General features: G+C 49.9%; 1 protein-coding gene across 1 annotated transcript in view; it reads right to left on the bottom strand.

Moving 5' to 3' along the window:
* The window catches only part of NTN1 (netrin 1), a 188,709-nt gene that overhangs the window by 29,312 nt on the left and 134,969 nt on the right, over positions 1 to 24,428 (bottom strand). Inside the window, exon 5 of the mRNA XM_061391036.1 lies at positions 23,621 to 23,674. Coding sequence (XP_061247020.1) covers positions 23,621 to 23,674 — 54 coding nt within the window. The remainder of the gene's footprint in view (positions 1 to 23,620; positions 23,675 to 24,428) is intronic.

Below are 24,428 nucleotides of genomic sequence, written 5' to 3'. Positions count from 1 at the left end.
TGCACTGGTAGGCAGGTTCTTTACCACTGAACCACCTGGGAAGCCCTATCTCAAAATACAGATGGGAAAACAGATGGGGATCAAGGCCATGGGATGGAGCAGCAGTCAGCAGGTAGGCTATGGAGGAACTCCAAACACTGGCTTCTTGACTCTTAAGCTGTGTGTCCTTGGGCTTGTGACTGCACATCTCTGAACCTCAGAGTCCTCATTTATTTTATTTTTTATTATCCAGACTTATTGTTGTTGTTGTTGTTAGAGTATAGTTGATTTACAATGTTGTGTTAGTTTCAGGCATATAGCAAAGTGAATCAGCTATACATATACCACTCTTTTTTGGACTCTTTCCCCATATACCTTATTTATTAAATAGGGTAAGAGCATGTAATCCTTTGAGGTGCTAACAAGATGAAGCCTAACAAACTCTTAAAAATGTTACCTGTTATTATTTTTGCTGTAATTCAGGAGCCATGACAAGAAAACCAATCTTGTATTCTTGGCATACCCTATTAAAAAAAATTTTTTTTTTAACTTCTCACTCTATGTATCACATTTACTGACTGATGTTTGGCTGCCCCCAAAAACAAACCCATCTTGAGACAGTCTGGTCTCCCACCCCCAGGACGTGCCACAGTGCAGTCTCACACTTTTTCAACATGGTTTGCTTATTGTCTGCCTCCCTCCCTGAAGGCAGGGGCCACTGCCCCTTCCACTGCTCTCCCCAGGGCCTGGGATACTTACAAGCTCTCAATAAATATTTGTTGAATAAGCGGGGGACTCAGCCACCCCCACCATGTGGCAAAGTGACCCTCGGCCCCAGCAATCCCCACACGGCCGCAGTCCAAGGGTGAAGACCCCAGGCCTGCCGGGGAAGAAGCCGCCCCAGGACAGAGTCTGTGTAAACAGCAGGAGAGCAAATCCTGAAGCAGGATTCTGAAGGGCGGAAAAAGACAATTCTGGAAAATGCTGTGAAACACAAAAAGCCGCAGCTTGGCGAGAGCAGCTCCTCTCCTGGGCAGGACAGCGGGAGACGGCAAGCCTTCCCTCTCCAGGGACTTTGGAAGGGCTTCAGTGTTTTGTTTGGACTTTAATAACAGAGATTCAAAACCTGCTGCCTTATGACGAAAATATATTTGCAGATTGAACATCCCAGGCCTGGAATTAGGAGGGCAACCCTGGTAGGAGGGGCCAGGGAGGGTCAGAGCTGGGTGGGGCTTTCCTCGTGGGAAGGTGCAGCCCCCTACCAGGCCGCTGCCTTGGAAGCCTGTCTTGCCTGGAGCACTGGGACCCCCAAAGGCACAGGCAGGAAGCGCTGATGGAACAGACAGGCTGGGCTGGGCCTTCAGGAGGGAAGACCAGCACGCCAGGTTTTTCCCCTTCTGCAGCCCAGCCTGTGAAAAGGGTCAACCTACCCCAGTCCCATCCCTGCCGGGCAGGGTGGCCTGCAGTCTGGTTTGGGGGTGGGGTGACCAGGCTGGACGAGGTCAGGGGGCTGCATCAGCCTCATGAGGCGGGGAGCAGCCCCTCTTCCCCACTTGGAACAAGAGGGTGCCAGGAGTCCCCAGCACGCTCTTTCTTCTTGCTGAACAAGATGGATTGGAAAACAAATTGGCTCAAATAAAGCATGTAATTAGATTAAAGCCTCTTGCCCAGAGCCTGGGGGACTGCAAAAGCCCTCCCGACTGGAGGCGGGAGACCTCAGCAAGCTCAACCAGTGCCTGGACATCGAGAATTTTCTCTCAGCCCTCAGCTGCCCATCCCCAGTCCTTCCCAGCTGGGGCGAAGTACACCGAGGGGCTTCATCCTATCCCAGAGGTGGTCCCCAGTCCTGTGCTGCCACCAGCCCCGCAGGCCTGGGGTCCCCTCTCTCCTGCCTGCAGACCCCACCTCAGCCTCAGAGGGCAGCTGTGTCCGATACTCAAGCCCCACGGGAGCTCAGCTGAACAGCTGAGTGGGTGCTATACTGGACAGTACCCGCCAGAGCACTTTCCACCCATGACCCCATTTGAGCTGTGCAATGACCGGTAAGAAGCCAGGCAGGTGGTATTAGGACCACCATTTCCACTACACACGAGAACACAGGCCCACAGTGTTCTGCATCCCAGGTCACGTCCACTGGGGACACTTGCCCTGTCACCAACTGCCCCTCACTCCAGGTCAGCGCCACCCAGAGGGGTCTTTGTCCGCAAAGCCTTGGGCAACCTGATGACTGAGCACTGACCCTTAACCTCCCCTACCTCTGATGCAGGGGCCACCCCTCCTCAAGGGACCACACTCTCGGCTTCCTGTCCTCAGGCAGAATCCCTCTGCCCAGACCCCCCACCCTCAGACATCCCATCACAGCCCTTCCCATAGAGCCAGCATCCATCACCATGCCCAGTCCTTCCTCCCACCAGCCATGCCCTTAGGAAACACAACCTGGGGCTGTGATCACAGGTTGCCAGAGGAAGGCAGGAGCAGGCAGACCAAGTCAAGAAGCTGCTGCACCCAGAGAGTAGATTGCTTTTCCTGCAACTGCTTCTGATGTAGTTCCCCATCAAAATAGGAGATGAGCTTCTGGCCCTTAGAAGCGAATGAAAGCCTTGGCAGAGAAAGCAGGCAGGACACTCTGGAGTCCTAGTTTGAAAAGGCTTGATGAGGAGCAACTTATCTCTAGAATAAACACAACGGCTGCCCAAGAAGACAGTGATCGGGAGCAAGCGTGAAAGCAAAAAAAGCAATCAGACAGCATGCATGCTTAATTTCCATGTCCAAGCTCATGGCAGACATTACTAATCAACCTCAGAACCCAGAGGCCCAGAACTCAATCAGGTGCTCTTGCTGCTCAGTGAGAAAGCTGTCACACTCCTACCAGGTGGCGTTAGTGGTAAAGAACCTGCCTGCCAATGCAAGAGACGCAGGTTTGACCCCTGAGTTGGGAAGATCCCTTAGAGAAGGAAATGGCAACCCTCTCCAGTATTCTGGCCTGGAGAACCTCATAGATAGAGAAGCCTGGTGGGCTAGAGTCCAGGGGGTAGCAAAGAGTCAGACACAACTGAGCAACTGAGCACTCCTGCCATTCCTGGTTTATTCTGCCACTTGTCACCAACTGATAGACTGGAGACAGGCCACGGAATCCACCTTACGGGAGCTGAAAGTGGGATCTTAAAAGGCAGTTCACCCTTGCACCATTGGCCTCACTTCTGACCCTAGGGTTGTGCAGGATGTTCATCACCTAAGCCTCACCTATTCTGTAACTGCCCCCCTACCCCGCCCCACATCCTTCGTTCCACCTGCTGGAACAGCCCGGCACAAGCCTACCCATCACCTGTTTAACCAACAGTTCAGCCCTCAAGACTTCGGGGAAAGCACCCTGCCCTCCCAAGCTTCTCGGTTTCTTCAAACTCCAAGAACATGACTTCCTGAACCCTCATCATGCTGGTCTTTCTTAACCTCTCTGTCCCTCAGCTGTCTGATGTGAGAACTGAAGAGGCTAATCCTGTCTCTATCTACATTGGGTGTGGAAACGCTTCCTTGGGATACAGGTGAGAACACAGAAGGAAGAGTTTGGAAGCAGCCAAATTACAAATTACAGCCAAATTACAAATTACTAGGGGATGACAGAGGATGAGACGGTTAGATGGCATCACCAACTTGATGGACATGAGTTTGAGCAAGCTCCAGGAGTTGGAGATGGACAGAGAAGCCTGACATGCTGCAGTCCACGGGGTCACAAAGAGTCAGACACAACTGAGCAACTCAACTGAAATTACTACCACAAAGGAAATCCCTCTAGATCTTCATTTAGAGCTTAACCATCCTTAATTCACAAACACTGATAATAAATGTCATTATCAGACGAGATGGTTGGATGGCATCACCAATTCAATGGACATGAGTTTAAGCAAACTCCCGGAGATGGTGAAGGACGGGGAAGCCTGGTGTGCTGCACTCCATGCAGTTGGGTCGCAAAGAGTTGGATGCAACTGAGCGACTGAACAACAACCGCCATTCCCAGAACACAGGACCCTGGGATCTACCTATTTAAAGGGTAGGGAGAACTTTCTGAAGATTCACCCACTGGCAGGAGGAAGGACTGGCTAGGAGAGAGCAAGAAAGAGACAGAAAACTGTGAAACTATGAATAGCAGATGTAAAATACCTAAGGGCCATTTTGAATAGAGGCCAACACTCCTCAACGGCTGAAAAAGCTTCTTTACAGTATAATCCCTTTTTTGCAATGGTTGTATCATCCTGAGACATTAAATCATGTTCAATGTGCATTGCTGAATATGGCAGGAAAGCTGGCGATATACTTGGGAAAGATTTCCATGCAAAATGGTTTTTTAAAAAAGTTACATGGCATTTCAACGAATTATGCCATCTGAAAACCGTATTTATGGGGGTCGCTCATTCCACAAAAATGCAAGAACCATGACAGATACTGAAACCCTCCCTTGTCAAGACCAGACTCTGCTACCCTCTCAAGTGGAAAATGAAGAGACCACATTTGCTTTGGGGAAGGAAAGGATTCTGGTTATGCTTTGGGTCACCAGCACAGACCCGGTGCCTCCCATGGAAGGTGCTAGAATCTTCACATTCCAGGCAGAGGCATGGCTGTCCTCCACAAGAGCCACTGCAGAGCCTAGAGGGTGATGGTCACCAACAGGCCAGTGGACTTCACCCCTGCCCTGCCCTCCCCACCTGGACACATCCAGGTTTAATAAGACAGCTAAAGTCATCTTCTATAGTAGGCTTCTGTTTCTTACCCATCTCTTCTGCCCCAGGAGTCCCCCAGACACGGAATTCCCAGTCAAGAGCTCCACATCTGTGTCCCTGTTGTCCAGGGCACCTTCTGAGCCTCTGCTGCCCAACTCCCACCCACAGACCAGAGGGTACTGGAACCAGAGGATGGTGTGTCTCAGAGGTCCAAGCATTGCTGTGGACCCCACAGACCCCCCAGAGCTGTCCTGACCCACTGCTGGGAAGTTCACGCTGGGAGAAGCATCCAGTGCGATTCTGGTAGCCAAGAGACTAAGCAGCTCTCACCCACAGGTGAGGCCAGATGTGTCGGAGGTACTCCTTAGTTCTGTTCCTACACCCCAAGCACCAGCTCCCATTACAAGCCAGGAAATACCTATCTGGGTCCTGGGACAAGCTAACTGAGACCCTCCTGACCTCATATGCCTCCACCCTCTGAAGTCAGGCTTCACGAAAGCCCTGAGGTCCCAACCACCCTCTTCCCTCCCCTCCCCACTACAACACTCGCACTGAAGCCCTGAGCCACAGAACAGGTTCCAACATCTTTTGTCAAAGATCCAACACCTGCAGGAGGTGGGCACTGTGAAGCCCGGCAGAGAGCTCAGGTAAGAGATTCCTACTTGCTTGACGATGCGCTTGCCTGTTGGATAAGGGAAGTCTGATTGCGGCAGACGGCGGCAGGGTCCCCACCTCTAGGAGGGAAAGACATGGAAGCCAAATCCACATCAGAGCCACAACCTGGTCTTTTTCCAAGATGCAAATTCTGCCACATGAGACAGACTTTCCAAAAGTTTTGCTTGAAGACCCCAAACTTCTCGCTCTGCCATGGGTTCTCCTTATGTGCCATCAGTGCCATGGGGAAACAGCAGCCCAACCGAGGGTTGACGAGCCACCTGGGACTTGAGGCTTTGAATGAGTGCAGAACAGAGCCAGCAGGCTCTCAACAGAGCCTGACACTGGGAGGCCCAGAGACAGCCATGGGGGTATCTGCCGCCATGTAAATCCTTGGTTCTGCTCTAACATTCTGACTTAGAGTCATCTATCTGTGCATCTTTCTCACATAAACCACAGTCCCCTGAATTCGAGACTCCATGTTCCATCATCTCTGGAACCCCAGCCCCTAATACAGGCCCTCAATAAATGTGCTTCTGATAAATGAATGAAAAGAAAATGAATCGACGGACAAGTGCACAAATCCTTGGCTTGGCATTCCCAAGGAGTGCTGAGAGTTGGCGGTGGGCACTCAAAACCACTCCCAAGCCTGGCTGGACAAGAAATCCCCATTTTTCAGGCTATTGCCCAGATGAGGCCAAGGGAAGGATTTATAGAGCGCGGGATCAGTATTTCATAAACCCTTCCGAACTGCAGAAAAGGCTGCACCTGCCTCCGTCCGTCTGCGGCCGCTAATCCCCTGTAACAGCTCCGCGCCCTCCTTTCTGTCTGCCGCGCAGAGGGCAGGGCCAGCCTGTGTATTGGCCTTTAACAAGCTGAAGCCATCGGGGCCCTGCATTCACTGCTGTCTGCTCCCACAGGGCCAGCCCCACGGGGTCTCCTTGTCGGCTCTGCAAGTGAACAGGGGATTTTGTGTTCAGCCGGGGAAACAAAGCTGTCCCAACGGGGATCCAGTTGGCCGTGGACACGCTTCTCCAGTGAGAGCCAGCGATGGACACAGCCTGGAGCTGCCGTCCATAGGCGCTAAAGGGCGATTCAGTGGCACAGGGGAGGGAGGCGAAGCCAGGCTCCCTGGGAAGGTCAGGAAAGAGAGCAAAGCTGGTGGCCCTGCAGTATTCACCGCACTGGTTGGCTGGCCGGCAGTTGAGCCCAGCTAGTTAGGCCAGTGCCAATGCGGTCACACCTCTGCTGAGTTCCCTGAGTGGGCTACACCCCAATCTGGGCAGCTGGGCAGGCTGGATGTCCACCCCTTGGCCCAGACTGGGCTAACCTGCTTCCTACACAGAGAAAAGGCCCTCAAAGCTCACCATTGCTTTCTCATGCCAGTAACAGTGGCACCCTGAAGATAGGTGGCCACAGACGCCCCAAAGTCAGCAGAGTGAACAAAAAAGTCTACAGGGAAGACTGTATATAGTTTCCAAACACCTTTTTAGTTGCCTCCTGGGCTTAGAGACTACATTACCCAGCATCTCTTGCAGTTAAGTGTGGTCCTGTGACTGAGTCCAGCTCTGGGACTCAGATGGAAGTGATGCAGATGTTTTCGGGCCTGGCCTGGAAAGTGATCCCATAGTACTCTCTTTTCCAAATCAATGACCCTGAGGCTTCAGGGGATGGCAGAGCCACATGACAGAAGGAGCCTGGACCTCGGATTCACTGCTTAGAAGGGAGCCGCCCAGCCAGGAACACCTGTGATGGACTGTTGGGGACACTTGTTACAGCACAGAGCCCACTCTGACCAACACACCGTTGGTGGGAAGTAAACAGAATCCTGAATCAGGATGGTAGCAGCAGTGTGTGTGTGGCAGAGGGGAGAGATTTGAGGGAGATTGCAAGACTGTCTGTACTGAGTGACTGGTCAGGGGTCAAGAGGGAGGGCACAGGCCCCAGAGAATAACCACCAGGCCTTTCCACAGTAGAGCTGTTGGAGAGTTAACAAAACAGAAATCCACTGATAAGATCCCTTTTCCTGGGCCAGTGCACCCACCTCCAGCTGCTGCAGGAGCTGGTGGCCACAAGCTCACACTTGCACTTTCTCTGAAGGTTTGCCCTTGGCTGATGGAAACTGCTCTGCTTGGAAATATCCATATACCCCATCCCAGGAAGAAGTCTACAGCCAACAGCCAGCATTGTGGGTAGGTATAACAAACTAGTCAATCCTAAAGGAAATCAACCCTGAATATTCACTGGAAGGACTGAAGCTGAAGCTCCAATACTTTGGCCACCTGATGCAAAGAGCTGACTCATTGGAAAAGGCACTGATGCTGGGAAAGATTGAAGGCAAAAGGAGAAGTGGGTGGCAGAGGATAAGATGGTTAGACAGCATCGCCAATTCAATGGACATGAATTTGAGCAAACTCTGGGAGATGGTGAAGGACAGAGAAGCCTGGCATGCTGCAGTCCATGGGGCTGCAGAGAGTCAGACATGACTTAGTGACTGAACAACATAACTACCCAGCCCTTTTGCTTGTATGCAGGACAACTTCTTTGGGTTCTCTGGGGTGACTCACTGTCCAGAGCACCCATGGAGACAGGCTGAGGCCAGTCTTCTCCTGAACCTGCACGTTTTCCTAGCTTCTTCCTCCACCCTGTCCCGCTCCCCTCACTCTGTTACTGGTTTCTCCTGAGAACATCACCTCAATAAATCACCAGCACAAGAACCCCTGTCGTGGGGCCCTTGACAGCCCGAAAGAGCAGCTGGTGCTGTGCCTTATCCCCGTCCACAGCAGTACATTCACCACCAAAGAGGAGGAAGGACAGGAATGAAGTGCAGAGCCAGGACAATCCTGGATTATCAGCCCTAAAAGGATGGCCACTTTCTCAGCACTCTCTCTGTCTGGTGAAGATGTCCTTGCCTGCAGGGAGGTTTCAGATGCTAAACTATGACTTCTCAACCCTGGGACTGAAGGAGGTGACCTCATGGGACAGAAGGAAGGCTTGGCCAGGAAGCTAGGGCCATGTCCCCCTGCTGGGGGAGGGGGATAAGATGGCAGTGAGTGAAAATCTAACCTGTCCTGGCTCGAAGGAAATTTTAAAGCAGCTTCCACTAAATCTGCTGCCCCAAACCCTTAAGAATTTCTCATCTCTCTTCAGCAAGAGGAATCTTCCAAGTCCACATGCTGATCTCTCTCCACAATTTGAAAGGGTGCTGGCTTGAGACAGTACGGTACGTGGGGAGATGGGAGACCTGGGTCCTCACCTGGGTTCTGCCATCAATCCACTGTGTAACCTCAGCCGTCACTGTCCTCTAGGGCTCAGCTTTCCCACTTGTCAAATGGGGAAGCCAGATTGGATGCACTAAGTCCAGATTTCATACTGCTATCAGGGGGCAAAATTCCAGTCTTGGGAGGTTTCTGGGGAGAAATGCTGAGAAATGTGTAACCACCAGCTCCCTGGGAAGAAAAAGTCTTGATTCACAGCTTGTGCCAATTTCCAAGGTGTAAATATTCCCACCACAGCCAATTTCAAACTGCCAGCACCGTGCCCTGAATGCAGAGTTGGAAGAGATGCCAGCAGTCGGCTCTCATGAGCAGGTGTGTGCCAGCTCTGGCACACCACCAATTCTCAGACACGTCTTTGTAAAAAATAAATTTGTTTCAGACCCTGATTCATTTCTAACCTCTGCAAACAGAATAGCTCTCTCCTTTCCTTGATCCTACAACACAATTTACTCTTGAGCAGAACCCACAAAACAATGCAAGTCACACAGGCCACCACCTCCCCTGGGAAGCAGCTGACCTCTCCTTTGGAAGGAACTGGAAGAGGGCAGGGTCCCCGGAGTCTCCTCAGATTCAGGTCCATGGCTCTAACTGAACTAAAGCTCTGAAGGCCCCTGATCTGTGCGGGTACGTCTTGGGGTAAAGTGGGACCGGTTTCATAAGCCCTGTCCATAGTTTAGAAACAGTGGGACAAGCAGCAGAGAGTCCTGCTTGACAGGAGGTGGCGGGGTGGGGGGTAGTGGGGACAGTCCCTCATGCATATCAGATGGTAGGGGCAGCTGGTAGCCTCTCCCACCTCAAGACCATACTGGTCCTTCCAGTACTGAAGCTCTACGTCCACAGCCAGGGAGGATGCTCGATAATGGGCAGACGATGTCCCGTCCATTCTCCTTTTCACCTTCCTTCCCCTAGGTCTGGGCACACTTCCTGGTCCAAATCCCCCAGGATCCCCTCAACGCAATCTTGAAAGAGTCTCAAAGGCAACCACTTGTGACCAAAAGGCCCCAGAATCACTGTCTGCCAACCAGCCAGGACGCGGAAATACTGAGTGGGAGGGGGCTGAACAGACCATCAGCCCACAGCTTCATTTCAATGGCAAGACAGATCCCAGAGCTATCAAGTGGTCTGCAGGACACGTTCATTGAGTCACTGGTGTGGGGGAGGGTCATGGAATACTCAAAACCTCTGTTTTAAAGTAAATGATGGCATTTAAGAATGCTGTCATCACTGCTTGCCATGGACTGAACTGTGTCCAACCCTAATTCCCGTGTTGAAGCCCAAACCCCCAAAGTGATGGTATTTGGAGGTGGGGCCTTTGGAGAGTAATTAGGGTTTGATGAGGTCATGAGGGTGAGGCCCATGAGGGTGGAATTAGGGCCCTTAGAAGAAGAGACATCAGAAAGCTCCCTCCCCGCCAGGTGAGCACACAGCAAGCAGTCGGCAGTCTGTAAGCCAGGAAGAGGCTCTTTGCCAAAACTGGACCATGTCGGCACCCTGAACATGAACTTCCGGCCTCTGGAACTTTGAGAAAATTAAACTTCTGTTGTTTAAGACACCCAGTCTATGGTGTTTTGTTAGGGCAGCCCAACTGAACTAATACACTACTATTATTATTATTGCTTTAGGTCTGGAGTAGCTTTTTTTCTTCTTGACTGTGCAGGCTTTTCTCTAGTTGCAGTGAATGGGGCTACTCCTCATGGGGCTGCACAGGCTTCGCAGGCTTCAGTAGTTGTGGCATAGGGACTTAGTTGCCCTGTGGCATCTGGAATATTCCTGGACCAGGGATCGAACCCCTGTCCCCTGCATTGGCAGGCAGATTCTTAACCACTGGACCACCAGCAAAGTCCAAGTCTGGAGTAGATTTAAACCTGGCAGGGTATTTAAGAAATCAGGGACCACTTCTGGGGTTGGTGGGGTGGGGGGCTTTACTAACTTCAGTAGCTAGAGAGGTTTCACAGGGGACAAACCCAAGAGCAAGCAGAGAGGGGACTGACTGTGATGCCTGACACCAGCGCCCAGCCCCCGGCCGCTACAGGAATCCCAAGGGAGGTTCCAGGCACAGCTCTGGGCAGGGGCCGCCCCTCGGGATGGGGGTGGGGGTGTCTCAGCCTCCGCCCCACCTCAGCCAGCTCTGCAGCCTGCACGCCCCCAACCCCCCAGCCTCAGCAACAAGGACCCTGTGACATCCGCGTGACACAGGGGCGGGCCCCGGGGATTCCAAGCCTCTCTCTCACTGACACCTGTCACTTGTCCCATCCCCACCAGCCACCCCCCCCTTGAGTCCCCAGTGGGAAGAGTCCCCAGAAGGGCTGAATATTCCGCCCCCACGTGCTCCCCTGGCCTCTGGGGGCTCATCCCTTTATCTTCCTCCAAGGCTGGTGGCAGCTCCACCTGCAAAGGCCTGGCCAAAGAGGAACAATGAGGGTCCTGAAACCTCCCAGGCCAAGGGGCTTCCTTTGTGCTCCCCAGGGTGACTGAGGCCCCCGGTGGTGGGACGGGGGCGGCGCGATCTCCCGGTCCTGCTCACCCCAGCCTGACCTCTGCCCTCGGCCCTTTGTGCAGGCCCTAAAAAGGGGAGAAAGGGAGGGGGAAGAGATGGAGGGAAAGCGAAGGAATAAGGAAGGTGGCAGAGAAGAGAGGCAGAGACAAAGGCAGAGAAAAGTCTCAGAGACAGACTGACAGACAGAGAGAGAAAGTCTGTCCAGCAGGCTGCCTGGGTCTGCTGGCCAAAAGGACAGAAGCAGTCAGTTGAGTCGTGTGAATCGCCACTTCTGTGGGCCACAAATGCTCAAAGAAAATGGCAATTCCATTCGGTCCAACCTAACACATACAGATCGGTCCGGTCTCCAGCCAGGGCAAGAGGAATGGGCGGGTGCTGCTCGAGAGAAAGGGGCCTTGGGAACCACTGAGTCCCCTGGCTCAGCCTCTGGTTCCTTTCCCAGAGTGTTTTAGGGAACACCACTGATGTCCGGAAATCTGGGCTTAACCAGAACCCGGCAGTTTTTAACCAGAAGCTGTTTTGTCACCAGAGGATATTGGATGGTCACAACCATTTAGAGATGCTGAACCAAATGGAAAATGCAGGGGACAGCCCCACGCCCGAGAATTCTCCAGCCCCGCTTGGCACCTGAAGCCACTGCTGAATGGCTTTTAGCTCCAGCACCCTCAGCTCCCATCACAGAGGGTAGTGACAAGGATTTATGATGGTGGCTGGCTCCCTTGTCCCTTCAGCTGTGGAGGTGCCCATTCCTCAGGGACACTCCCCTGAAGGAAGCTCAGAGCTATCACCCGACCCCTGTCCCCAAAGCCCACGACCCTATGGCCAGATGTGGCCATGCCCCTTAAGATCATGAAGTTAACAATGACGACAGGTAACACGCAGGTAGCACTTTTCATTTGACACGGCACTTCACACACATTCTACCCTCAAAAACAGAACGCTAATGCACTTCTAAATATAATGCTTCGTGTAGCACATGATTGCATTATGTTGTAATCATTAAACCACTGAGTAGACCAGCTGCAAAAGACATTTGGGGGAGAACCAAGAAAGCTGGAAGGTGGACTGGGCATCTGATGATATTAAAGAATTATTGTTCCTTTTGTTAGGTGTAATAAAACTACTGAGAAGATGTAAGAAATGTTCTTTTTCAGAAGGAGGGGTTCTGAAATATTTAGGGGTGAAATGTCATAATGTCTAAGCTTTTCTCGGAAAATCTTTTGGCAAAAAAAAAAATCATTGAAGCAAATGGGGCATGATGTTAAGTGTTAAATCAATGTGATGGGAACACGGAAGTCTAACTCTGTTCTGGCCACTGCTCCAAGATTTTTCATCATAAAAATTTTAAATCAGTTAAATCACATTAATTCAAAATACAGTAATACATAGTAAAGCTCAGAACTTTGGATAAATTTCATATTTGGTTGGGCTAAAATTCACCATGGAAAAAGGATCAGACAAACACTTGCCTATGTGAGCATAGCATTACCTATGATTTCTGAAATCACAGCTAGCTGATTTCCGAAAATTTCAGTTTAGAGACTCCCTAGGTGGTCCAGTAACGGTTGAGGATCCATCTTACAATGGAAGGGACTGCATTCGATCCCTGGTCACAGAAGTAAGACTCCACATGTCCTGGGGCAACGAAGCCTGCATGCCACAACTAAGACCCGATGCACCCAAATAAATAAATATTATTAAAAAAAAAGAGAGAAAAACTTCACTTTCTAAACCTTCATGCATGTGCGTGCGTGCTCAGTCATGTTCGACTCTGCAACCCCATGGACTGAAGCCCCCCAGCCTCCTCTGTCCACAGGATTTTCCAGGGAAGAACACAGGAGTGGGTTGCCATTTCCTACTCCAGGGGTCTTTTCGACCCCAGGATCAAATCTGAGTTTCCTGCATTGGCAGGCAGATTCTTTACCACTGAGCCACCTAGGAAGTCCCCTTCTAAACCCTCAGCTGCATCTGTTTCAATTTCACGAGTAACTGAGAAATCACCAGCAGCATCCTGCCTCAGTACTTCTGGAGAGAATACGTGGGTGCTATCTTGCAAAAATACACCTGCGTTCTCAACCTCGGCACTCCTATTACCATTCAGGGCTGGATAATCCATCGCCGAGGGGGCTGTCCTGTGTGATACAGGATGTTCAGCAGCATCCCTGGCCCCAACCTACTAGATGCCACTAGCACTCTCCTCCTACTGACAACCAAAAATGTCTCCAGTAATGTCCAAACATCCCCTGGGGGCAAAACAGTCCCAGGCTGGGAACTATGTGAATATATGAGCACAAACGAAATAATTTCTCCAAAATGCTGTGTAAGCAAGTCTTTTCACCAACCAAAGTTGATCCTCCGCGTGTAATTATATGTGTAATCTGCTTTAGCGGGTATACTGTATCTTTTCATTTCATATTCAAATATTCTCCTACAACATAATTATACGGATATTTCATAACGGAGTCACTAAAACACTACTGAAAGACATGTGGTCCTTGTAGCTAAGTCTTGCCATACATCACTACTTTCTTAGGCTAAACTCCTATGAGGGAAAGGATGGAGTCAGAAATACATTTTGATACATGATGCTAAATCGCCCTTCATAAAAGTGGTACCAAGTTACCTTCCCATCACCAGAGCAGGTGAGTGCCTGTTTCCCTAACTCCTTTAACACTAGGAATTACTTTTTGTTTACTAATGTCAATTTAATAAGGGTTTTTAAATGGTATTCTTTTTTCAGTATTTATTTGTTTGGCTGTGCCAGGTCTCAGTTGCAGCATGTGGGATCTAGTTTCTTGACCGGGGATCTAACCCAGGCCCCCTGCATTGGGAGCTTGAAGTCTTCTGACACTGGACCACCAGGAAAGTCCCTAAAATGTATGCTTGCTAATATTATTTCTTTATTAAGCAAATACTTATTAAATAAAAATATTTATTGACTAAAGTGTAATACTTCAAATACAACAAACTGTGGAAAAAATTCTTAAAGAGATGGGAATACAAGACCACCTTTCCTGCCTCCTAAGAAATTTGTACGCAGGTCAAGAAGCAACAGCTAGAACTGGACATGGAACAACGGACTGGTTCCAAATTGGGAAAGGAGTACGTCAAAGCTGTATATTGTCACCCTGCTTATTTAACTTATACGCATCATGTGAAATGCTGGGCTGAATGAAGCACAAGCTGGAATCAAGATTGCCGGGAGAAATATCAGTAACCTCAGATATGCAGATGACACCACCCTTATGGCAGAAAGCAAAGAGGGACTGAAGAGTCTGTTGATGAAAGTGAAAGAGGAGAGTGAAAAAGCCAGCTTAAAACTCAACATTCAAAAAACGAAGATCATGGCATCCAGTCCCATGATTTCATGGCAAACAGATGGGGAAACAGTGACAGACTTTATTTCCTTGGGCTCCAAAATCACTGCAGATGGTGACTGCAGCCATGAAATTAAAAGACTCTTGCTCCTTGGAAGAAAAGCTATGACCAACCTAGACAGCATATTAAAAAGCAGAAACATTACTTTGCCAACAAAGGTCTGTCTAGTCAAAGCTATGGTTTTTCCAGTAGTCATATATGGATGTGAGAGTTGGACTATAAAGGAAGCTGAGCATTGAGGAATTGATACTTTTGAATTGTGGTGTTGGAGAAGACTCTTGAGAGTCCCTTGGACTGCAAGGAGATCAAACCAGTCCATCCTAAAGGAAATCAGTCCTGATTTCATATTCATTGGAAGGACTGATGCTGAAGCTCCAATACTTTGGCCACCTGATGTGAAGAACCGACTCCTTGGAAGAGACTCTTGTACTGGGAAAGACTGAAGGCAGGAAGAGAAGGGGACAACAGAGGATGAGATGGTTGGATAGCATCATTGACTCTATGGACATGAGTCTGAGCAAACTCTAGGAGTTGGTGATGGACAGGGAGGCCTGGCATGTTGCAGTCCACGGGGTCACAAAGAATCAGACACGATTGATTAATTGAACTGAACTGATTACTTCAGATACTTATTGCCATTTGAATAAATTCTCTGAATTTCTAGTTCATTTTCTCAGCTCAATTTTGTATTAGGATCTCTTTTTTGGTGAATTGTAAAAGCTATTTATTGAGGATATTAGTCTTTTGTCATTCACATTAAAAATGGATGTTTCTCAGCTTTTCGTTTGCCTTATGTTGGTTAGAGATTTCTGAGGTACAGAGGTTTTCTATTTTTATCTACTTAAAATCTTTCCCTTTATCATTTCTGACTTTTGTATATCAAGAAAGCCTTCTTTAGTCAAAGATTACATGATACTAGCAATGCTTTATTCTAGAATTTTTAAGATTTTAAAAATAAATTTCATCCACTGGAATTTATGTGGGTTCACAGCATGAAGCAGAAATTTAATTTTATTCTTATTTAAAAATAAACAGCCAGTTTTCCCAGCACCATTTACTGACCGATTCACCCTTTTCCTCACTGATTTATAATCACAGCTTGACCGTATACAAGTCCTTATGTTCATATTCAAGTCTGTTTCTGTTTCTGGAGTTGCTACTCGGTTTTGTGATTTCTGTTCCTATGCCAGGATGACACTACAGTCAATATCCTGTTTACAGTATTTAAAAAACCTGGTAGGACGAGTCACCTGTCATCACTCTTCTCTTTTAAAAAACACTCATGGCTGTTCTCACTCATTTATTTTCCTCCCTGAACTTAAGAATCACATTCTATCCAGTTGGAATTTTGGCTACAATGATGCTAAACTTATAGATTTCAGGGAGAACTGACATTTCACAGTATTGAGTCTTGCCCTCCCAGATCATGGTACGATCTTCCAATTTTTTCTTTAGTGTCCCTTGGGAAATAATCTTTTTTATTTCTTTTTTAAAAAATTTAATTTTTAAGTTCAATTTTTATTTTTGGTCACACTGCACTGCGTGTGGGATCTTAGTTCCCTGAGGAGGGATTGAACCCAGGTCCTTGGCAGTATAAATGCAGAGTCCTAACCACTGGACCACCGGCAAATTTCCAGTTTTACCCTCTTTTTATTTTTTTAATGTATACTCTGTACTTTTATTGCTACTTTTATTTCTGTGTATTTGATATTTTTGTTGCTATTCTAATTGGGAGATTGTTTCCATTACCATAAAAAAAAAAAAGGTATATTCAGTTAACAGTTTCTACAGGCCATTATATGCTTTTCACTGGCTCTGACACAGTTTGTAACTAGGTATTGCTGATATAAGAAAAGTTACTGACCTTTGCATGTTAATTCTCTAATGGCTTCCCTGGGTTAGTCTTAGCAGTTTTAACAATTTTCAGCTGACTCTCTGCAGACACTTTTTAGGACATAAGGCTGTGAGGAAGTCACCGAGGCCCTGCCCACCCCAACCCCCAACCTATAAGCTGATCCACATGCCGGTCTCGCTCAGCTGCCTTGTGACCAAAGGGACAGGTCACTGCTAAGTGGTTCTCCCAAGCCCAGATCCTGTGGCCTCAGGCACACCAGCCACTCCAGCGCCCCACACCGGCACTTTAACGGGCACCTGTGGGAGACAGTGGCTTTTAACTGGCTGCACCTCCATCTCTACCTTGATTTTAGGTCCCCTATGGACACACAAGTTTGTCTTCTCTCTTGATAGGATGTTACCACAAGGTCGTGTGTGTGTGACTACATGTGTTCATATATATATATTAATATATACGTGTTTATATATTTAAAAAATTTTTTCTTAATTACCCTACACTGACCAACTAGCATGGCTACCGAGAGGTCAAATGACAGGGAGGTTAATGCCACTCACAGGGACTTCCCTGGTGGTCCAGCGGTTAAGAACCCACCTGCCGAAGCAGGGAACACCGGTTCAATCCTTGGTCCAGGAGGACCCCACGCGCCACAGGGCAACTAAGCCCAGGAGCCACAGCCACTGAGCCCTCACTCCAGAGCCCACGAGATGCAACCACTGAAGCCCACACACCCTAGAGCCCATACTCCACAAGAAGAGAAGACACCACAAAGAGAAGCCCAGGCCCCGTGACAAGTAGCTCCACTCACTGCAACTAGAGGAAGCCCGAGGCAGCAATGAAGACCCAGCACAGCCATAAATAAATAACACCACTCACAGACCTTGAGGTTGGAATCTCAGCTCGCTGACCTCTCCGAGCCTCAGTTTCTCCTACGTAAAATGGGGTAATAACAGTACCTACTTCACCTAGGTAAATGAGGTGATTAAATGGCTAAGATTTGGGAAGACTGCCGAGCACGGAGCAGGCATTCTATAAATGTCATCTCCTTCTCCTTCACTTAGCCAGAACTGCTTTATCTTCACTCCTGAGTCTGGACCAAACTCTTCAAGGGGCAGTACTTATCTGATGGCCGTTTACTCAAATGGCTGATCCAGGACAGCCCTACGTCCTGTTTCACCCCATCTCCTGAAATCCAATTAGCAATCAATTAACAGACCTTGTCCTTACAAGTAGCCAGAGCTGCTTACAGGTGATTGTGGTCAGGGATCCCAGCTCCCCACTCCCGCCCCCATGAACTCACAGGTCCCTTTCTCCTATACCAGGAGTAACAATGGCTCCCTTACTGGGACCCAGAGAACCACATCCTCCTAAGACAACCCTAAAAGGAGAAGAGGATGCGGGCTGTGCAGGCAGATCTTTTCAACATAACACTAAGCCACACAGCCACTGGTGTACATCCAGAAGGTCACAGAGGACGTCCACCATTTCCCCATGTTGGTTGAGCTATTTCTGCTTGGGGACGAAGTGGGGAGGTACGAAGAAGCCCCCCAAACTCAGAAGTCTCCCAGTGAACAAAAGGTCGGGAAGGCAAGCTTGTCGCCCACTGCTGCCTGAGCCCCAGCGCCCCGTCCCCAGGGCTCCCGCTCTCCAGTCAGCCCACCCCAAACAAACCAGATCACTGCACCCTTGCACTCTGACCTCAAAAATTCAACTTAAAAAAAAAAAAAAAAAAAAAACTGTGGTAAGAACTTCCCTGGGAGTCCAGTGACTAAGACTCCATGCTCCAAATGCAGAAGGCTCGGGTTCGATCCCTGGTCAGGGAACTAGATCCCACATGTTGCCATTAAGAGTTCATATAGCCATGACTAAAGAGCAAAGACCTTGCATGTCGCGACTAAGACCTGGCACAATTTTTTTTTTCACATGGTGGTAAAGCACATATACAATTTACCGTTTTTAAATGTAGAATTCAGTGGCATTAAGTACATTCACAGTGTTACTCATCACCACTCTCTAGTTCCAGAATCTTCCATCACCCTAAAAGGAATGCCTGCACCCATCAAACAGTCACTCCCCATCTCTCCCTCCTCCCACTCCATGGCAACCACAAATCTACTTTCTATCCCTGAATTTGCTTATTCTGGGCATTTTGTATAAACAGAATCATAGACTCTGTGGCCTTCTTAGTCTGGTTTCCTTCACTCAGGATAGTGTTTTCAAGCTTCCAGCATTTAAATGCTAGCATTTGAGGTACCAGCATTCATACTTTCTTCTAGTATGTTCAATGGGTCTAGCCCATGCTGGTACTCCATCCCTTTTTATGGCTGCATGATATTCCATCCTATGGGCATGGCACATGGAGTTTATCTGGTCTGCTACTGGTGGACATTGGGCTGTTTCCACCTTTTGGCTATTGTGAAATCAAGCTCTTTAACTGGTTTCCAGTCTTTAAGAGGGTCTTATGGTCTGTAAGGAGGCCACCTGGCCTCTGTCTTGGGCAGCCCCACATGCTTCCAATCAAGGTCTTCCCAAGGGCCCTCCCTCTGGCTGACTCTCTGCACCCGTCCTCATGTAAACCCACAGTCCCAGCAAGGAACGGAGAGACTTTAGCCCAGCTCAGCCCCTCCCTCCATCTTGCTGTTGTTTAGTCACTAATTTGTGTCCCACTCTTCTGTGAACACAAGGACTGTAGCTCTCAGGCTCTGTCCCTGGGATTCTCCAGGCAAGAACACTGGAGTGGGTTGCCACTTCCTTCTCCAGAGAATCTTCCTGACCCAGGGATCAACACCCCACCCCTCCCCTTCCTGCATCAGCAGGCGGATTCTTTACCACTGAGCCACCAGGGAAGCATCTATATTTTCTATGGCATTCCATTGCTTTTTTTTTTTTTTTTTTTAACTGAGCACTTATAAGCCCACTGTCGAACTACAGTTTTTACCCAGATCATCTCATGTAATCCCCACAATAACCATACTCAACAGTGTTATCATTACCCAATTTCACAGCAGAGGAAACAAGATCAGGCAAAACTCCCAATTCAGTGCCCTTCACCCCGCCACCCCAACCCCACCCAAATACCAGCCAATGCTGTGTTCAAGTCTTACCCTCTCCCCCGGAAAACCAAAGTCTAAAGTGAGAATAATCCAACCCTATCCAGCTACAGGTCTAGAAAAACCAAACTGTCTTTTGGGAAAAAACAGAGGTGCTGCTGGGTCCCCAGAGGTGACATCTCTAAGCCCACCCCTACCCCTTACACACACACCCCCATCCCCTTAAACACCCCCAACTTTGACCTGGGAGCACCTGAGTTGGGGGGTTGCTGGCTCATGTAGATTCAGCTGCCTGGCTCCCCTGAAGGGCTGCTGGGGGTGGGAGGCCTTGGAAGTTACCCCTACCCCCAGGCTGGGCCACTGGAGCGGTTGGCAGAGGGCACCACATGGGGCCCTAAAAGGGGTAAGTGCAGCTGGGCTGCAGGGAGGACCCAAGACCAGTTGGGAGGTGGCGGGAGCCCAGGCGTTGGTTGTTCGCTCTCCTACCTCCATCTGGGGTCCAGCTTCCACTCGGACGACAGCCATGTCCCTTCAGACCCGGAGGCCAGCGCAAGCAAACAGCGCCTGGCCTTCTCAGAGGCCGCCCTGCCTCTCTCTGGTTTTCTGGTTCCCAAGGCGTCTACATACTATTTCCAGTGGGGAGGCTCACCTGGGCTTGGTTTACACCAGGAAGAGCAGCAAAGGCTAGAAATCAGGCCCCACCTCCAGCCAGGTGTTAACTATTTACCTGCACCTTCTGCCCACGGGGGCATGCGAGGCTCGAGGCTCGTGGGAGAAGCAGATCACCAGAGGGAGCAGGGGAGTGAGCAGGTGTTGACACGGAAGAAGAAAGCTTAGCAGAAGTTCATTCCTCCCAGAAGATGCAGGGCAGGGAGGCCCAGGACCAGTGGTCCCATCCTTTCATCCTTCAAGGAGGCAGAAAGCAGCCTTTGCTCTGTTCAAGGCTTCACTGTCAATGCTGGATCAACCCCAGATCTCCTGGCTTTGAGACAGTGCTTATTCTGCTAAACCCAGGAGCCTCTACAAACCAAACATGCAGATAGACCGATATCTTGGAGCTGATGCATGGCAAGGGGACGCAGGGGTAGAGGTCACTACAACTACAAATCGGTGGGTTTGAAGCGGGTGGTCTTTATCTCCCTCCCAGCCCCAGGTCTCCCACGGGCACACGGTTCCTTGCCTCCCTTCCCCCCAGAATGGGGTACCAGCTGGCTCAGCGAGCAGGTGGACAGCATTCCCAGAGAGAACTGGCCCTTCAAGGGGATGGGTGGGTTCAGGGTAAGGTTATGTCCATCAGCTTTCAGGACAAATTCTCGGCTTTATTAATTCTCCTTCGTTCCTCAGGCAAAAGTAAACAAGCTTTTCTCAGGCAGCCCAGCATGGAGGCCTTCCCTATTCAAACACTGCAAGAATCGACAGGCTCGGATGGACTGAGCTCCCAGGCCGCGCTTCCCAGGGGGCCCCCTGGCCTCCTGCCCACAACTTCCCTCCTGCTGAGACGAGGCGAGCAAGGCCTTTGCTGTGGCAGACCCCAGAGTCCCAAAGCCCGTGATCCGGATCTGGCCCAAGTTCCCTGGGGAGAGCATGAGAGATCCCGGGCATCCGGAGACCCAGAGAAGGTCACAACGGGTCTGGCCAAGGACCCAGCATCTCGACAGGCATCACACTTGCTCACCTAGCCCCTCGGTGGAGGAAGCACTTTGTCAAGGGTGTTCGTTGACTGTTTGCTTCCATTGAAATTGTGTTTTCCAAGGTCCATAAGAAAGAAAGGAAATAAACAGTAACAAAACCAAAAGGAATGAGAAAACTTAACTGAGAATTAGTAAAGTTTTTTCAAAGCAAGATGCTACCGCTTAGTTGCCCAGGAATCTTTTGTTTGGTTGAGCTTTATACCAGCTTCTCATAGCCTGTAGAGAAATCTCATGAGTTGTTTTTTTGCTTCTCCTCTATTCCATTTGCACGTTTCGAATTTGGAAGGAAAAAGCCAAAAACCACCGTGAGAAACCTAAAGTCAAGGTTGGAAGGACCAGAAAAGTGGGAGACGAGAGTGAGAGACCATGAAGATCTGCCTTGACCTTGGATGGGCTGTGTTCTCAGCCTGAGGAGCTCATCCTGGTGAGCTTTGCTGGGGCTCATGTCACAGCAAAAGCAAGAAGCAGGACTCCATGACCTGAAAGTGTCTTCTCGCTTCAACTGCTCTGAAAGTGAAAGTTGCTCAGTCGTGTCCGACTCTTTGCGACCCCATGGACTACATAGTCCATGGAATTCTCCAGTCCAGAATACTGGAGTGGGTAGCCTATCCCTTCTCCAGGGGCTCTTTCAGACCCAGGAATCAAACCGGAATCTACTGCATCGCAGGTGGATTCTTTACCAACTGAGCTATCAGGGAAGCCCAGGAGCTGGATGAACTGGGGTTGTCCCTCTGAATCTGTTTTTTATCAAAGAGTGTCCTCCCAGGCACCCATGATGCTGTTTCCTCCAGCCCCTTCCCAGCACAATTTCTCCTGTAAGTGTCCCCGAGACTCAACCAAAGGTGCTGAGGACCCAGCAACCTAAGTCCACTATGTCTTTGGTTCTCCCCAGTGAGGCCTCCAGCACTCCCTGAAATTTTCTGGCCTTTCCTCTTTGAGGGCCGTTTGGTGACTATGCATATCCAAGTTCTGAATCCATTTTCTCAAGTTCCCAGAGACCGGCCGATACTTGAAACAATCCAGTCTATTCTAAAGCATTCAGGTGATCACACCGGTACCCGGGCCTCCCCCACAGGCCAACCAGGAGAGGAGCAAAGGGGGCCCCCGAGTTGACTCTGAGGTCCCCTAGGGGCTCCACTGTCACCATTCTTGCCCCCCATGCCCACTCCTACTCCAAGCTGTTGTTTAGTCAGAGTTATGTCCTACTGTTTTGAGACCCCACGGACTGTAGCCCACCAGGCTTCTCTGTCCATAGGATTTTCCAGGCAAGAATACTGGAGTGGGTTGCCATTTCCCTCTCCAGGGGAGCTTCCAGACCCGGGGACTGAACCCATGCATCCTGTGCCTCCTGCACTGGCAGGCGACTTCTCTACCACTGAGCCACCTGGGAAGCTCCCTACTCCAAGTACCAGTACGCAAAAGCCCCATGTGACCCCAGGCCCACGGCACTGGGTACAGCCTGACCTGCTCTCCACCTGGTGCCCCCTCCAGCCAGGCTGGAGCCCTCTCTGTGCCCAAAGCCAGGGTTAGGTGACCCTTCTTGTACCAAGGATTGGTGACGTCCATGGGCCCTTTCTCCCAGTAATATTTCTAAATGCAGAAATAAAATCCACAAGACTACCAAGGAAACTAATCAATACTGAAGTACACTTACCCAAATATTTTCAAAACCCCAGATTTATGGTACACTGATGTAATGTATGTGTTTCTTTATTAATGATTATAAATCAAGATCCCACAGCAGGGCTGGTAACTTTCATCATTTTTAAGCAATTAGCAAGCATAAATAATATTTCATGATACCTGCACCAACTCTAACATGATGTGAAAACGGCTGGGATTTCTGCAGGTGGCCAAATCTCCAATGTTGCTGACCCGGCTGTGGTTTGTGGTCCACCTTTGCAATGGAGGAAACTTTTTTTTTTTGGCCACACAGCATGCGAGATTTTAGTTCCCATCCAGGGATAGAACCCATGCCCCCTGCAGTACAAGTGCAGAGTCCAAACCACTGGACCACCAGGGAAGTTCTTTTTTTTTGGAAACTCTTAATTTCAGTTAGAGGGAAGGAACAGTGAGAGCGTGAGTCTCTTCCTGTCCCGATTCATACCCCTCCTCATTTTGTTTATGGATCCCAGTGCTCTAAGAATGTCCTTTCCATCCCCACCACCCATCTCCTTCCGTCTCTGCAAGAAGGAATTTACAGGACCCTGGCCTGGATGGCCCTGGGCTAGAAGACAGCTTCTTCCCCTCACTGGCTGAGCAGGAGGACCATGGCTTTGAGGGTCCCAGGCTTGGAAGGCAAGCTAGCCCTAGGCACTAATAAAGCCCCCTCCCCTTTATTCTTAGAAAGGACATCATCGCAGAAAATGCCATGTGGCTCCATCTTGCTCAGTGCAGCCCAGGGGAACCACTGATACCAGCCAGCGCCCCATTGGTGGCCGGGGAGTCTGGCCCCTCTGACCTCCCTTCCCCAGCCCCCAGCGCACCCCACAGCAAAAGCAAGAAAGCAGCAAGGGGACCACTTACCTTCGGGCTCCTCCACGCTGCTGGCTGCAGTGGTTGGCGGTGCCACAGGGATCTCTTTGTGGGGTTCAGGGTGGAGGGAAAGGGAAACAAGGTCAGAACACGTTATTTTTGACCTTAGAGAAGAAAGAGCACAGTGCAGATTCCTCCCAACCTCCCTGAGCCCTCCCTCCTGGTCCCACTCTTCACCCCGGAAGATGATGGTCAGGGAGGAAGGGAAAGCCTGGCGTAGGGGCCAGGCCACCCTGTTCTCAGCTGGAAGCTGTCTCTCCAGCTGGCAGAGACTGGAGGAGGGGAAGGCAGGACTTTGCCCCCTCTGCTCTCTGGGTGCCATCTACTCGCCTCGGTGCCGGGAGCAGAGAGAGGGGTCCTTAGGCCCCCCTTACTCATCATCAACAGACTCTGAGCTCAGGCTGACCTTGACTTATGGGTGGGGAAGCTGTCTGTGGCAGGGGTGGCATGTGAGGGTGCTGGGAGGTGTCTTCCACATGCAAAGAGGGGCCTGCACCCTGGCTTAGGTTCCCACAGGCTCACACCTCAAGAGTAAGGTGTTTTCTCGGCAGGGAGAACAGACTGACAATACAGAAGATTGCAGGGCCAGAGAGAAGTGTGCTCTGTTGGGACCGTTCCTCGCCTACTGAGAACAGCAATGCGTTCCTACAAGCTCCGGTCCTGGACTCAGAAAAGGAGAGGAGCTTCAGCCAGTCTCTAGGAAAGACCCAGACTTCACGGCTCCAGATTCTCTTTCTAGTCGGGGCCAAACTAAGAACCCAAACTCCCTGAGTGGCAGGGAGTCACCTCCCCTGCTGAG

This window comes from Bos javanicus, chromosome 19 (genome assembly GCF_032452875.1).
Source record: "Bos javanicus breed banteng chromosome 19, ARS-OSU_banteng_1.0, whole genome shotgun sequence".
In the NCBI taxonomy this organism is placed as follows: domain Eukaryota; kingdom Metazoa; phylum Chordata; class Mammalia; order Artiodactyla; family Bovidae; genus Bos; species Bos javanicus.
This window is presented reverse-complemented; position numbering and strand designations above follow the sequence as displayed.